This window comes from Osmia bicornis, chromosome 13 (assembly GCF_907164935.1).
Source record: "Osmia bicornis bicornis chromosome 13, iOsmBic2.1, whole genome shotgun sequence".
Classification (NCBI taxonomy): domain Eukaryota; kingdom Metazoa; phylum Arthropoda; class Insecta; order Hymenoptera; family Megachilidae; genus Osmia; species Osmia bicornis.
This window is the reverse complement of record NC_060228.1, coordinates 6,618,406-6,635,111: the sequence shown is the minus strand read 5'-3', so window position 1 is coordinate 6,635,111 and position 16,706 is coordinate 6,618,406. Positions and strand designations below refer to the sequence as shown.

At 35.2% G+C, this 16,706-nt stretch overlaps 2 protein-coding genes across 3 annotated transcripts in view; both read left to right on the top strand.

Annotated features, from left to right (window-relative positions):
- Window positions 1-31: 31 nt before the first annotated feature.
- Window positions 32-15,042, top strand: LOC114872599. Of its 2 annotated transcripts, none has more exons than XM_029179947.2 (3): window positions 32-148; window positions 11,583-12,305; window positions 13,197-15,042. In XM_029179947.2, exons 2-3 carry the CDS (start codon window positions 11,590-11,592, stop codon window positions 13,612-13,614), a joined length of 1,134 nt encoding a protein of 377 aa, XP_029035780.1. In that variant the 5' UTR covers window positions 32-148; window positions 11,583-11,589; the 3' UTR covers window positions 13,615-15,042. The 2 variants fall into 2 exon arrangements, with proteins under 2 accessions (XP_029035780.1, XP_029035779.1); XM_029179946.2 differs by lacking the exon at window positions 32-148 and adding an exon at window positions 10,692-11,021.
- A 77-nt stretch (window positions 15,043-15,119) lies between these two features.
- Window positions 15,120-16,706, top strand: part of LOC114872594 (plexin-A4) — a 239,909-nt gene continuing 238,322 nt past the window's right edge. The window contains exons 1-3 of the mRNA XM_046288434.1: window positions 15,120-15,535; window positions 15,684-15,748; window positions 15,821-16,618. The gene's annotated coding sequence lies outside the window, so the exon portion shown is untranslated. The remainder of the gene's footprint in view (window positions 15,536-15,683; window positions 15,749-15,820; window positions 16,619-16,706) is intronic.

The window sequence follows — 16,706 nt, the reverse complement described above, 5'->3', positions numbered from 1 at the left end:
AACTACATCTATCAGAATACTACAAGGGCTTGGCGTGCCATCATTCGCGTTACGTGTTCAACTATCATCCTCTTCGTGCCGTGAGCTCTGTCATCGTTAATATCATCGATCATCGACGACCACTGTCAAAAGGGGGTTAATTCATCAGGTGAGGAGTCGACCTTGATTCATCCTTTACATTTAGTCCGAGGACGAAAATGCCATTAGTCTTGTAACGATCCAGTGGCTAGTGCGCTTGATTGAGAGTTTACTACGTATTTAGGCCACGAATAGATGGACATTGAAAATACTGAATTTTTATATAAAACATGATTGTCTGATTGTCTCTTGCTCGTGGGTGTTTCATCTGTTCATGTATCCACAGTCACGTACACATTTTTTATTTCTTGCTGACGTTTCGCACACTTTGCATATCGGTGGATGGTTTTGTAATCAGCTATATGGTATACCATACGCAGTGTTATGAAACTGACTTCGTAGTACATTTTATTATAAATTTTTTCATTTTTAATTTTCGTTCATTTCAGTGTTTATTTAGATAGATACAAAAGTAATTAATGATGGTGTTTATATTGCCGTCCAGACTATACTGTAGAGTTGTAAGTGGAATCGTCTGACGCGTAGAACAGCTGATCCAAAATGTAGAATACATGTTCCTTTATCGATCGATTAGAGTATCATTTCTTGATAAGATATCGCGAAATACTTCATGCATTCTTGAAAAAGTGTTTTATTTTAAAAACCTCATCGTCAACTTATAACAGTGTAAACAAAGGAAGAGTGTGCGCTGTAGTCAGCTTGAGATCACTATGTTTCAACGAGTACAAAAAGCAATTATTTTATCTTGAAAGCAATTATGAATTTTTCATTTTTATATGCTTCTTTTATTTAATCTCTTCATGTGACGCATGGGATGTGTCGTTGGTTTCAAAAATAATTCTATTTTAAATTCAATTTGTTTGTGAAATTATTTTAGAAGCAAAGGTTTATAATTAATAATAAAAAATTCAGACATCCATCTTCATAAAATTGGAAAATATGAATGACATGGTTCAATTGAACTGCCTTAACAAATCTGTTGTTCTATATAACAATAAAAGCGATGCACGTGTACCCAGGAATTGCTATTGATTCAATGTACGTCATAGATTGATGGTGTCGGTTCATGACATTGACATTGTTTGCCTTCCCAAATATTTCCATCTATCAAGATCTGTTCTTGTCGAAAGTGACTGTCTGTCCACCAAAACATAGAAGAAAACAATTCGACTGACCGATGAATTATCACAGACATGGATCGTGAATAAGCGATTGTGTGACTTTCAAATCGATTCTTTAATGACCCCGTTAATTATTTCTGACGAACGAAGAGGTTTTAAACGCGCTTGCTACTTTCTATCGTTGCGGTAGGTTGTGGACTTTATTACTGCTAGAGTGAACCATGTTCTTTCTTTGATAAAAGTGAAACTTTTACTATTTTATTGATTACAATTTTGTTAGAGGGTCTAAATTCAATGGCAGTAATCATCAATATCGAATTTCAACACCTAAGGGCTCAGAATTATGATAAAATTGATTAAATGATTTGGAGAGTGGGTCATCGAACTCCAGTGTATTTCCATGGAATTTTAATCGAATGGAAATATACGAAATACATCTTGTACGATAGAAATGAGTATCTGAATTGATATGCGTCATTGGGACTCGGGTGGTGGTCGTGCACAATGAAAACGGCCTCGACGAACTCGTTATTTTTGTATCGCGATTGTTCATGAATCATACTCGGGATGTAATGACATTATATTTGCGAAAAACAAAGAAGGCACACACGACTCGCGAGTTGACTTTTCTTGGGCATTATGTCCGTGGAATGGTAAATAATGGCGCCATCGTGCAGCTGATGAACGTCGTTCAGGAGGATTATCGTAGGCGGAGGTTCATTTTCCTGTCCGGTTGATTTATTTTACCATTGATACTGTTTGACTTTCATTTTTTATCTTGTCAAACCCATTTGCCATTCTAATTATTACCGATAAAATAATGCATCAAAATTCTATACAACATTAAAATAGTAAAAAATTGAAAAAAAGAGAATTTATCAATTATTATATTTTAAGATATTTTCAACTTCCGATATTGTTTCTTCTTATAACGAAGCTCGAGTAATCTGACTTCTAATTAACATAACATTCGTTGGATAAAATTGTTCAACTTGTGTGATTAAACTTTTCCATGATGCTCTGGAACAGTGGTCGTGAGAAAAGAGGACAGCAGAAAGCAAACACGCTAACGAGAACATGGTTAGTTATCGTTAGGCGACATCTTTAAACGAAATGATTATCATTACCGGTTCCTGTTTGCGTGGCAGTAATATTTAACTCGTTGTTCCTCTTTTCTCGATTAAATAATTTCCTTTAAGAATTGATAAAAGTCCATTAATTATGAATATGCAAGATAAGATTGATTATTAAGAGCATGAAGGATGAATTCTTTAATTTAATTAAGGGGTGATGATAGCCACCCTCAAAAGTTATGAGATCTTAAAAAATTAATTTACTTTTGTTAATATCCCAATTTAATTTAATTTTAATGCTTTCTACATTTTTTTTGTAATGAAAGAAGTGATGGGCTTAATTTTGTAGCTTCTATAAAACATGGAAGTGTTTAAATTTAGTTAGCATAAAACTCAAACAATTTATCTTCATCTACACATGCATGAAGTCATTAAAAATTACATAATGTCCTGGGTATATTAACAATTATAAAGATAAATGTGTTGCTGAATGAAAAAAAGTGTCCAAGGACAACGCTAGATCATTCGATTAACAAAGTAACGTCCTTTTACAATCAGTAAATATGTAAAGTACTAGGCCTTGAATGATCGAAGGTAAAATCTGTTTTGTTTCACACCGAAAGATATCAAGGATGCGTCTTTTTTGGAAAATAACAAGAAAAGTATGTTTCTTATCAATGTTTGGACTTTTTTTAACGCAGATTCTTTTTCTGACGTTGCAAAAAAATATTGAACAGACAATCCTACACTTTCTGGAATATGTATGAGAATAAACGTATAATTTGTTTCCTTTTTACCGCTCCGAATGGATTATGTACCTACGCAATGTTCGAAATGCAAATGTTATACATTTTTTAATCTCGTTTCAACGTTTCGTTGGACAGCATTCGCAACTGCAATTATCAGCTACTCAATAAATAATTCAATTTTGATTTTACTTAGTTCTCATAATTTTTGGGGGGTGGGCCACAATAAAGTGTTCACAATAATTCATATAGAAAATGGATTACCCGAGGGTATAGCAATTCTTATATCATCTACGAGTATAGCCAGCCTCAATAACAAAAGGGTTAAGCAGTAATTCTGAACAAGCTTGGTCTCGTTGGAATTACATTATGATGCGGCACAAAAACCTGTTCAACGTGTTCTATAAGCTGGATTGTTACGAAAACCTCCATACAACGTAATACATATTACAGTTCAAAATACTGTTACGATGAATCTTTCCAACAGCTGGCTCGATAACAAATTAAAATTTTATTGATTTATCTTTGGGTGATAAAATCATTTCATCCATCATTCTCTAATTAACTCGATCAATTATGACAGTAATTTTCTTCAGGTGATTAAGTACTTATGATCGTATCATTTCTAACTGTCCATCTTTATCAAACTTGAAATTTCTTTGCAAAAAAATCACAACTGATCAATGAAAGCTGGTAGAAAGATCGAAAGTACGTCATAACACAATATGTATCACGCGTTCAAAATAAAGTTTCTCTGATATCTTTTTTACGTGCAAACTCTTCTTTTCTGAACGTCTATCAGGCGTTGATAAGCAATTTCTGTTTTCCAAATATGCACAGTCTGTGGTGACACATGGCTGTCGAGTTACTGCGCAAAAGAAAACGATGAAATTTTCTGAAACTGCGTTTTGGGGGGTTAAAAATGGTCCGAAACATCACGGGCATTGTACTCGGCAAGGCGAGAGCGTGGCGGAGCAGGGCTGCCAGGCCGAGCACGCGGATGCCTGCTGATGTGCACGTGATTCCAGCGTGCCACGGTTCCACGGCATCGACCGACTTCCCCTTCTTCGTGTTTCACCGATGCAGTCACACCGACCTGCCTCGCACTACGCTATTTATGTTCATCCGTTTCATGGTAAAAGCCCTGTATTCTCTTTTTATCTCTCCTTTTTTTGCAATTCAACAATTCTGTGTCAACCCTTTCACCATCCATATGTTTTGAAATGAATTGAGACTGATTCTAATAGGTTCCTCCAGTTCTGGAGGAGACATTGAGCATGGTAGTAGTTACTTTTACACAGATACATCTAATATAATGTACAGTGAAATTCTGTGACAGTATTTTTAAGTGCATGTACAAGGTAGAACTTATTTCTTGGTTTAAGTCCTGTTTAGCTTCTTTTTTTTAATCAAATGTCAGTAGGTTCAATTTATTTTGAATTATTATGTAATTTAAAATCAACTATTCATGGATGATTTATACTTCCTCGGTAGATGTATCATTTTTTTTTCATACCACTCAAGAAATCTTGTGTAAAAATAGAATCGACGAAATTGTGTGAATTTTGCAAAAATAAGAAGTATTCTCAAAATATCTCCATTGTTTACTTCCAATGAATCTATGTGTTTCAACAGGTACACTGTTTTTTAATTTTTTTTTTTAATTAAGCACTTATACATGTATAATTAACAATGTACACACGACCATGAACGTAGGCATCTGAATTTATAAACGTTCTTGTGTTTTTCTTTCTCTTCAGAGGTATCAAACTGCCTTTCGTTTCTCCAGTGGAAAAATTTCACACGGAAGTAGAGACTAGAATAGGGAATGATTTTAGAAAATTCTGTGCAAAATTAAACCTGTTGAAAGCATTTAACTTCAACGATAACATTTATAAACATCGATAAATATGTTTGATCCGTTGCTTCTTTCAGTGAAAAAATTCTATATAAAAATAGAGCGAAGAAAATCTGATTCAGATGAAAAATGAAAGAAATTCAAAGAAATTCGTGAATTTTTTCCACAGTAGTCTTCTGAAAATTGTGCATATTAGAGAATCATCGACTTGGTTACACTAGAACCGATATAACTTGATCATAAATAGTACGGTACAAAGTACCGTTATAAAAGTTATAAGAAATTCTAAGCACTTTTATAACAGTTAAAACTACTACAACTGAAGAGTCATAGACTCTTAAAAAAAAAAATAAAATTTTTTAGAGGAACAACTATCTATTATTATAAACCTAAAGGAGCTCAAATTACATTTATTTTTCAAGTGGATTTCTCTTTCATAACAGCTGTTTAGAAGCCCGATCAATTTTGTATCTAGTTGCATTGACAAATATTTTTTTTTATTTCTTCTAATCTCTGGAAGGGAGAAGCAATTTTTATTTTGGTGAGCAAGTCCACCCCTATTCAGTGTCATGGATGGTATAATAATAATATAACAATTACATCGATCTTTTCCTAAAAATAATAAAATTAAAATTTTTAATAAATTATGCCTGTAACATAATCACTCTTCTCTACTTTTCATTTTATAAAGTTGATTGCAAGCACTTATGAGTGACCGCATCTTGGAAAGTGAATAAACCGGTTTATTGAATTATACTGTTTCCTTCTTGATCAGAAATGTAATCAGTTCATGGTAAGAGCGCATCTTTCGGTCAAAGATCTGTTTTTCTCATCTTACGATTGATTTATGATCATGTATCATAAAAATATCTTGGTGTGCAAATTTAGAAAGGCTCCTGCGTGTTGTTTCACGTCTATTTTAAAATATTCACGTCATCGAAAAAAAGGGTGCAAATTCTGTGCAACGAGAACGAAATTACATGCCCAAGTAAAAACGCAATCAAAGATTTCCTGCTCGTAATTACCTTTGGTTCTCAATTTGTAACGGTTGAATTTAGCGTCATAATTACTTGGAAAATTACAATTTGTCATCTACTTCATTACAAATGCATGAATGACGATTTCAATCGTGAAATTAAAATTGCAAAATATCTTGTCCTTCGATTTCAGACAAAAAATGATCTAGAGTCTAATCTATAAACGAAAACACTACTTGATCTTCAGAGATAAATAATTTTTTCAATCGCTGTAAACATGTTTATGATGATAAAATATAGTAAACAAGTTGGAAAAAGAAATATAAAATACGAAAATAAATCAGGTGGAGATAGAATCGGCGTAAACAGTGTGCAAGAAAATCGTAATACTATTCTGATATTTTTAAATTTGATTGATAATGATAAAATGGATTGCGACTATTTTTAAAATTGAAGCTTTTATATTTTGCAAATGATAAATCGAATACAATAGAGATTCCTTATTTCGATCTCTTGGCCAGAATTTCTTTGTTCCTTGAAGACATGAGTTTGAACTGTTTCGTCTGAAAAATTTGTAAAATTATTGTTTCGAATTTCAGTTTCTGGGGTAGAATTTTTAGAGAGTTATAGAGCAAAATAATTGGGGTGTGTTTAAAATAACTGGTTCTTTAGGAATTATTTTTCTAAATAGACTTGTAAAAAATTCTTCCAATTATATAAACTTTTTCTATGGATTCCTGTGATACTAGCAATCAATAGTTTCCGCTAAACTAATCACGTAGTAAAAACGTAATTGCATGAAATAATACAGGATAAAAATGCCGTTAATTGCTCTACAAGATTTCAGCTAGGTTTTTCCTTGGTACTAACGGTGGATAATGAACGAGCATAATTTTCATTTAAATTGACGTATTATACATAAAACAGTACGTTTTGTACTTCCAATTATTTCTGGAATATTGATCATTAAATAACACCTCAGCAGTTTTGAATCATCGATGGTATCAATCGCGAGGATTCCAGATAAGTTGTCTCTGCGATAACATATCGCGAAAAAGAATGAAAAAGACGTATCTATTTTGACACTAATCTTCTGTAATTAATGATAGGCTTTGATTTCAACGAGTTGATTGTTATATTGATTCAGCATAATTGAATTTTATTTCAACCCTTTTACGATAGTTATCTGTGGTGAAAAACACTATAATATTTCATTTTCTTTTTTTAGTATTTAAAATATATTAAAAGAAATATAGAAATATAGCAATGAACTAAATTGCCAAGTACAGAAATTAGAAGTGAAATTATCTATTTCAATTTTAATTAGTTAATCTCTGAAACAACTTTTGTATCCAGATAAGTACAACAAAATATTATAGTAAGAGACATTCAATAATCGTTGAGTAAATAATCATTAAGCTGTCGTTTGTTAGATATTTAACGGTTGAATAATCGTTAAGCAAACATGGTTGAAAGAGTTTATATCAACAACACATATGCTGTTACGTGTGCCAAATATTAGCTAAGGGTGTGACAGTAACCCTTTCGCTGTGACGAACGTATATATACGTCTTTAACTAATAAGTGCTTAATAACTGTTTAATTGTATAAATAACTTAGGCAAACTATTATGTAAGGAAAGGTGGAAAAAACCAGATTGGTATAGTTGGATAATGATGATTGAAGCCTGTACGAAGTGAGGTCTTATTAAGAAGAATACAATAAAGGGACCGTATTTTATTCCAATCGAGATCAATAAGCAATTGATGTACGATTGAAATATCGTACGAGATGCGAATAACGGTGCTGTTTTCTTTCCCGTGAATAATAAAGATCTTCGAAGACGCGAATCGCATGAGACAGTCTACTCTTTCTTGAAACCAAGGACGATATCGTAATGCGGCTAATTGGCTATTTCTGCAACTGTTCTTTTTTTAAACCAAGAGAACAATGCGTTTCTCATAGTATCTAGTATTTCCTACCTGTAAACTCGACGGTCATTGTTTGTTACAACCAACAACCAGTCGTTTTATATTAAGAATACCGACGGAACCTTTATGTGATCATTTTTATCACACTTTATACTTTGAATTGATGTACCATAAGTGCCATTTTGCGGTATTTTTATGTTATGAAATTGTGTCAGACCTCGTAGATGTGTTTCGAAATCATATGGTATGTAACAACCTAAAGAGTCCTCGTTCTTTTTTAGTAGGAGTAAAAATAATCATGAGAATCTTTATGAAATATGATTTTTAAACATTTCTATTATTTGTCTGTGCAATCTTTTCTGTGAAACAAGCGTTTCCGGAGTACAAACTATCTAATACTCATCAGTTCCGCATATTCGACGTGATTGAAAATTTATCTATAATGCGAAAATACCACCCATGTATCATTTACACGATGCTACAGTATAATAAAGGAACAAAAGTAAATTAATTAATCAATGAGAAAAATGTAGGCGTTGTCGTTATCATTTGATATTATCACGAAACGACTACCTTGCATCGTTGCAATTACTGTATAGCTTACTGAACTTCTTTTAATTAACCTTTCAATTAACTTTCTGGTGACCATGGTGATGTTGATAATTATGATAAGGTCACGGTTTATAGTTTGCAGTTTTATCACTGCACTTTGATTACAGTTCTAGCTCCTATTCAATTAATCCCCATGTTGATGCAAGCATGGAAGGAGGATTCTTTGTTTCGTAACGAACGATTCTTATGCATTATAATTGGTTCAAATCAGTGAATGGGTTAATTATAGTCAACTCGAGTGAAATCTAAGAAATTACGAAGAAATATCAACTCTAGGATAGAGATATTTTACAAAAAGATGCATTCTTTAATGATAAATATTTTAATTACTACTAGAGTGAAAATGTTTATACATACAATGTTTGAAGTAAAAATTAAAAATACACTATGTTTACTAAATACACTATGCTACCATAGAGTTAATTAACCTCTGGCCAACAGATGTTGAATCATTCAAGACCCAGACATAAATCTGTGTAATACCAAATTAAGTTCAGTATTAGCGCTGTGATACTTGAATGATATTAAAATGATTTTTTTATTTTTTATAAATAATTGCCAATTATCGAGACAATTATCGAGGGTAAATGATAGAACAATCAATCAATTGTTCCATTTACTTCCACTATCATTGTGTACAGCCTCACCAAAAGACTTCTTTTCATTTTAATGACTGTTACCTCCTCATGGTAAACATGTTTTTCATTCCGTTTCACGTGTACAAAACATGCTTTCAATTAGTCACAAATATTATGAATCGATCGTTATCACTTCTTATCAACACCAGCGCGGATACCCGCGTAATTTCAAATGTATCGGTATTTTGAAATAATCACGTAAGTTCACGTAACGAATACAGAAAATGAATTTAACTGCGTCAAGACAAATCTTATCTGAATTATTCAATAGAAATTGATTGCGTACGTTGTATAATAAAAATATGGCGAAGGGTCAGTATTGCTTATATATATAAGAATGAAATCATCATTTCAGATGTAAACACGTCGACGTGCAGATGAGCACTATTTGCATTAAAACAAAGCACCACGAATCTCTGAGATACGTCTATATCGAGACGTGTATACGTGTCGTGTACCATGTAAGAAATTGATAATTGATAGCAAGGATCATCTCTGTGCCTCTTAACACGTTAACCACAGCTGTGGGGGTCAGTGATGACCTACGACTCAAATATACCACAATAGAATAATTGAAGTAAATTCAAGTAAAATGACTAACATTTCCAGAATAGAGTAATAGAATCGATAAAATGATTGCTTAATAATTACTTTCTATACTTAACGTCCTTCTTGCGATAACGTGTATCGGGAATATACCTACATACTTCATTTACGCTATGAGCGATGCCAGTCGTAACTTCTATAATTTCAGTATCTTCGATGAACGATACGAAGCATTGTTCTCTCGAAATCGTTTTTCAAAGAATTAAGATGTAACACGTGGATGATGACGAATAGAGTGTGACTTTCCAAGTGGTGATATTTTTTGAATCAACTAAAGTACCAGAAGATTCTACAGACTTGAAAAAATCGAATTCACGTGTTTCTTAGAATCATATCACACACTTAGTGCCATGTGAAATGTAAAAATTACAATTAATTATTGTTATTCTTCCTTATTATACTATCACATAGTAATCATAGCTATCATTATAGCTAGATTCTTAATATGATTAGAACTAGATTGATTATAATTAAGAATAAATCTCTACCACATTATAATAATTACAGCTCCTATCTAATACAATAATATTATCACAATATTTCTCTGTCTACCTATCCTTGACTAGACGCGGATGCGCCGACTTCCGCGATAACACTCCGCTAAAATAAACGGGTGCATCCGTTTCTGATGCAAATGGGTTAATAAAATACAGAGATCACGGTCGGGTACCGCGTTGTTCCAGTGTTGGCCACGTTATTTTAAGTATCTCACGAAGTGGGACCGAATAAGAAATACTTCTGTAACGCACAGCGTCCCAGAACGTCAAGTCGTTTCCAAGAGTTAAATCGAGTCGGGATTCGAAACAAAAACACGATTTATCGGTGCCTCATTCATGCGGCTATCACGACGCACTGGAGGAGCGTGCGAGCGTTGTTGGAGGAGAAAAACAGAGGTTGCACGTGGTTCGCGAATGCTCGTACCTGTTCACGTTCCGTTTCTTCAGCTCCCTACCAAGGCGTCTTTCCTGCCTACCATGACTAACACGAAGCCCGAACGAGAAAGCCTGTGACGGTATAAAAGTGAACAAGCGTGGACGCGTTCGTTTAGTGCGTCTCTTGCAGTCAGCGAGAAGAGTTGTCTTTATCAGCTGTTCACCCTTTCATTTAACTCTTTTTGTTTTCTTTCTTTCAATTGTTAAAACGATTCGGTCGAATCGAGTGCGCATCGCGTGTATTTGAGTCGTTCCGAGCGTGTCCGAACTGAGAAAATCTCAGTTGATTTTGTGAAGAGTTACGAAAAGAGACAAAGGAATAATAGTTGGGAATTGTGGAGGCGAAGATAATTATTGTAACACAGAATGCCTATCGAATTGGAATCAGTGGCACCGATTACTCATAAACCCTGTTCACCTTGCAACGGGTACGCACGAGTTTCATTGTTACTTTTGCTTTTAACCCTTTGACACTGGCTCAGGCGTTTGTTCATTGTTAGAAACGCGATCGTTCGCGTGGGCAAAGTAATTATTTACGAACGAGATAACGAGCTAATTGTTATACTGGAAATTTATGTTTTTAACGAGGGACATTAAAACACTAATGTCTTAAAACACAGGGGGTATTCCATTTACAATTAGCGAATCATTTCGAAATTCACTAACCGTATACCTTTATACGAGAGTAAAAGCATCAGTTTTCATGTATAGAACGTTCGACGTATGTGTGTGCAAAAAAGGAAGCGACAGCTGACTAGCACACCAAGCACGATTAACAGCGCGCTTCCGCTTGTGTCTGTTCGAAACCCCGAGCGCGTAGCTTCTAATTCAATCGCGAGAAGACGTCTCTTGAAACTTTCCACTAGCAGTAGACGAAACGTTCAAAAAGTCTTTCGTTTCTTCAATTTTTCTTCAGAATTTTTCTTCAGAATCGCCTGAATTTCGTCACGGAAAAATATAAGAAATTCTAACGAATCCTTTTATTCCAGGGAAAAGATGAACAAATTATGCAGACAAGTGTCCATCGAGAGCCCCAGCGTCACAGGTCGCGAATGGGTGTTCAGTTTCGATGTCCCTGTTCCGGATGTGCCCGCAAACGGTGCCCGTATCCGAGTGATGTGTGCAGGAGCCTGTTACCATCCCCGTCGTTCACCGAGTCTATCCAGCCTGACTTCCGTCTCCAGCAGTAGCAGTTTAGCAACGGAAGTTTCATTAGAAGGAGATTTTCCGCTCTCCTTGCCTCATCACGGAGTCCGGGATGCGGCTCTCTTCCCTGGATACGAGGTTGCAGGTGTAATCGAATCTCTTGGAGCCAATGTACCCGAAGACTGCGGCTACTCCATTGGAGATCGAGTGATCCTCTATCCTTACGAGGGCATACCCAATGGATACGTTGAATACCTCGTCGTCCACGATCTTAAATATCTCATAAAGCTACCCGACAACGTTAGCTTGAGTGTCGCAGCCATGTTACCCGCTGGAGCTTTATTAGCCATGAATACCGTCTTCGCTGCTCATGAACATGTCCAGCAATTGCTGAAGGAAAGAGACGCAACGAGTGTCTGCAAGATTTTAATCGTTGGTACTGGTGGTCTAGCACTCTGGGCTCTTAGAATCGCGGCATATTACTTCAGCAACATGAGAGATAGGGTTACTATCACTATTGCCTCTTTGAAGGATGATGGATTAACCATGGCTCAGGAATTCCAACGGTGAGTTGTTTATGGTGACTCGTTTATTATGGCATTGATGTTACGTAGGTGTAGGAAGCTGGGATATGTTGTTACGTCTTCGAAAGCGATATTCTTTGGAGAAATGTTGAAATGTTCAGAGAAATAGATGTGGGGAGTAGGTTTTCTTTTAAGAAGGAGCATCACCTTGAGTATAAAAATAGATAAAATTTACTTATTAAATTTTACTTATTTTTAGATCCCTCAGGGTGGTATAACTCCTTCGAAACTGTGTCGCTTTTCATAAATCATTAGATGCATGACGCGAATTCAATGAAGCCTTAGTTTCTCCCATTGATCTTTGAACTAAAACATTGACAACGCCTGTTCGATCTCGTTATCAAAATTATTTTGTTTACGTTGTTTGAGTAAATTGACCATATCGACGTTCCGATGATAATGCTGTTACGATAGCGTTCAATCCTTGACATATGTTCCATATATTTGTTGATTTTTCTCGTAATCTTTTCCGTGTTTGAATTGAAATCTTATTTGACTCTATTATGATTTAATATTATTTTCACTGTATATATAACACGCTTCGGTGTACGTCACTTGCACATACAGCTTTAGAACGCTTTATAGAAGCAGCAGCTTATTTATGTACAGCCATTTTCCGATACTGCGATCAGGGAGGAGGAATCTGTCCTAGATATTCGAAGTATTATAGAACAGCTGTTGGATAATTGAAAAATATCCGCAGAATGTCTTCAGACTTTTCGGAGTCCAAGTCCTCTTCGATCTTCCTTCCTGTATTTGTACATATTATTCATTTCCACGAAACACAGTAGAGTAGAATTAATTCCCATTGCATCTGCGTCCAGCCAGCAGTCCATTCGATTTATTCACCAACAGTCTGCTCTTTCTCTACAGCGTGAACGTGGTGCAATGGAGCGAGGGTCTGTACGAGAAGCAGCTGATCGAGCGGACGATGGACGCGTGTCAGGGCCACGTGGACGTGGTTATTGATTTCGGCATAACCTCGCGCAGTCTTCATCGTAGCATGCAATGCCTGAGCAAAGGTGGTGTCGTCTTCGTGATAAAAGATGTAGCCGATCGTCTTCTGCCGAAATTCAGTAGACGCGCAGAGGAATGGCAACAGAGTATCAAACCGGTAGAGCCTGGTTCTTTGGAACAGCTCCGAGAATTGGTTGAATTGGTTGCTTCCGGTAAGATCGAACCACCTCCGCACACCGTCTATCCAGCCGAGGATGTGTTGGACGTGGTGCGCAAATTATGTCATTCTGAGATCCAAGGACGCGCGATTTTACGTTTCTATCCAGCGGATTAAGGCAGCTGTTAAAATGGAAACATTGCGTGTCGCGCGCGGATCGACACAGGAGCTCGCAAGCGAGGAGAGGATTGAATGAGCAGACCTAATTACCTTTGATTAATTAGACACGTTCAGGCCCACGCGGCTAAACTGGGATACCGAATAGAAGTTTGAAATTCTCACAGCTGCGAGACGAGGTGTTTGGAGATTATTCACGAGGAATAACATCGGTACATAGGTATCACGGGCATGGTTGTTAATCGCGATCAATGTTACTTTGAATGGGTACTATATAGATTGTACCCCCGTTCTGTAAGTTATCGATAACAGCGTTTGCTGTGTCATTAGTTTCACGACTATCGCGAGAATAAGAACGAGGTGACACGCGAATTCGTGAAACAGTATCGTTCGTAGAATAGTAAAAGGTAGAAAGAAACGAGCCGATGTGACGTAAATCGCGGAGAGTAAGTATTATAGAGAAAGTTTTGCGTTGAACTCGATACAGCATCGCGGAATTTTCCGTGTTTCATATTCTCGTGGATTGCTTTCACTTAAACGATTAATAATAATACTGTCACGTTTCAATTTCGTGTTGCTGATCGCTGAAGAAAGAGTAATTCTTCTTTCGACGTTCCGGTTTCTTGATCGGATAACAAAATCCGATCATCGAACGGAGTCGTCTAACGAGAATTCGCTAAGTTAAGATTTTAAGCTTACGTGGTAAAAAAAAAATGGGTACGTAAGTTCGATGTAACAGGTGATTAATCGTACCGTCAACTATTTAACGTCAATTGAATCGTAATCATCGTGGGTAGTTTCTAAAATGAGATAATACCGGCTTGCAATCACTGCGTTTGTCGGAAAATTTCAACGGAGACTGTAATTGGATACTCAGAGTCATATTGGAATGATATTTGTCCCAATTTTTATTGGGTATTAACACTATCTGCCGGTGAACTATTTCACAATAAAAAAATAAAAACTAAAAAATATTGTAAGAAGGACATTGCCGTATTACTAATTGACATAGGTCTGGTACACTTAATTTAATTATTAATTAAGATACGATTTTCACATAATCGAGACGCGATACAATGATTTCATAGGCTTGTATAGCGTTTGGGGCATTTCGTGAGTTACTATTCTTAGATAATCAGTATTCTTTCCTTTTCATTTAATTTCTCACGTAGCGCTAATTAGACTAAGTTTGTGTACTATGCGTGCATTAATCACGTCGCAGTTGTAATTAAGTCGCTATACCTCGAAAGACTGTTTTTTCTTTATTTAATCGTAAATAATTATCGTGTTAATTTTTATTTTAACCCTAGGCGGATAATTCAGCGGTGTAGATACAATTCGTTACTGTATCGACTGTTAATTATGGCATGTAACATTGTATTATAATTACGGTGATAATACAGCAGATACATTTTTTATTAAAAACCACATGATTGTTCTATATTTCGTTTTCAACACCTATCACAAGATCCTTGTTGTACACTCGATATGAATTGTACGTTTCCATTCGTTAAATCAATAAAAATTGTTGATCAATCGAAAGTGGGTTAATTGGTAAGGCGGACGTTCCAATTCACAACCAAAACACGTTTAAAGACTAGTTGACATCTTGGTACTTTCCCGCTGCACTCTTAATTAAACTACATCTTGCCTTTGAACCACAATCAACTTCCTTTTCCTTGGTTAACCTCTTTGTCTCTGATTAAGACAAATTGTCTCCTACCATATTTGTTGGAATATTTTGGAATAGACTTATTATCCTAATATTGTTTGTATTAACAATGAACTAAGCTAAATAAATATTAAACAATGTAATGTTTAAAATAAATTAGTAGAAAAGAATGGTTTAAGTATATTAAACGCAAGGGATGAATGGGGATATACCCCAACCCGTTGAACTGCTCTGGATGAAAACATCAAAGTTAGTTTGTATAATTAACTTGATAAAATTCATACACCAATTACAATGAAAAAACTACGTTTTTATTTATAAATAGAAAACCTATATGCAATAGGTTATGAGATACTTAATACTAAACCAGTTGATCTTTTTTGTCTTGGAACTCAAGGACCAAGACCGATACATTGGACTTGTTGGAAAGGTTATAGTGCGATAGTTCAATTGTTATTAAAGGTATTGAAAATAAGTAAAATTACAATTGGATATAAAATTACAATTTGATTATCTTTTTCTTATTTATTCTAGGAAAATGTTGTCTTAATGCAGCAGATTTTAAAGGCCTAACTCCTTTGATGACCGCTTGTATGTTTGGAAAATTTGCAACAGCAGCATTTTTATTAGGGTTTGGTACATTAGGACATTTAACAGATATAAATGGTGATACTGCCCTTCATTGGGCTGCATATAAAGATCATGCAGAACTAATAAAATTACTCATATATAGTGGAGTAGATTTACAAAAACCAGTTTACTTTGGATCTACTCCACTGCACTTAGCATATCTTTCTGGCAATGTCAGTTGCGTTAAAATATTGTGTGAAAAAAGTAAAATTGAATTAGAACCTTGTGATAAAAATAGTAAAACACCATTTCAGCTGGCAAAATGTCACAGACATTCTGAAATTATAAGAATACTTCAAGCTAAACAAAAACGACGGTCTTGATGAATCCACCTATCAATAAACTTTGCACGGTAAAGCGTACCCTCACGAGAAACCAATTAATTTTTTAGAACAAAACCTATGCAACAACCTAATTCAAGTGTAACCTGAGATAATTATACGTATATACAAGAAACAATATACCTAATATCTTCTGGTATCTTCTGAGATGAAATTCTGAGAGTCTAACCCCTATTATGCCTCCATCGTCTGATCGTACTAATCGATAATCGATTCAGCGCGTCCCTGCGTACTGCGTCATCTTCAAAATCGCGGGAAACGGATACGTATATCTTTAATTCGAGGATTATTCGTTATTTATCAGTCTTTCCAAATTCTTGTGTCAACTTCTATTGAAGATCAAGTGCTACGCATCAATAAGGTATTATTTGTTGATTATATTCACACATATTCATTGTAAATAGTAAATTATCGTACTGAAGTAAAGTAGCAATTTCGTTTTAAGAAAA

Excerpts from the sequence above, each read along its gene's own strand:
- LOC114872599 (XM_029179946.2), top strand. The coding sequence starts at position 10,960 with ATGCCTATCGAATTGGAATCAGTGGCACCGATTACTCATAAACCCTGT. Across the intron at positions 11,022-11,582 it reads CCCTGTTCACCTTGCAACGG|GGAAAAGATGAACAAATTAT; the intron begins GTACGCACGAGT and ends CTTTTATTCCAG. Across the intron at positions 12,306-13,196 it reads ATGGCTCAGGAATTCCAACG|CGTGAACGTGGTGCAATGGA; the intron begins GTGAGTTGTTTA and ends CTTTCTCTACAG.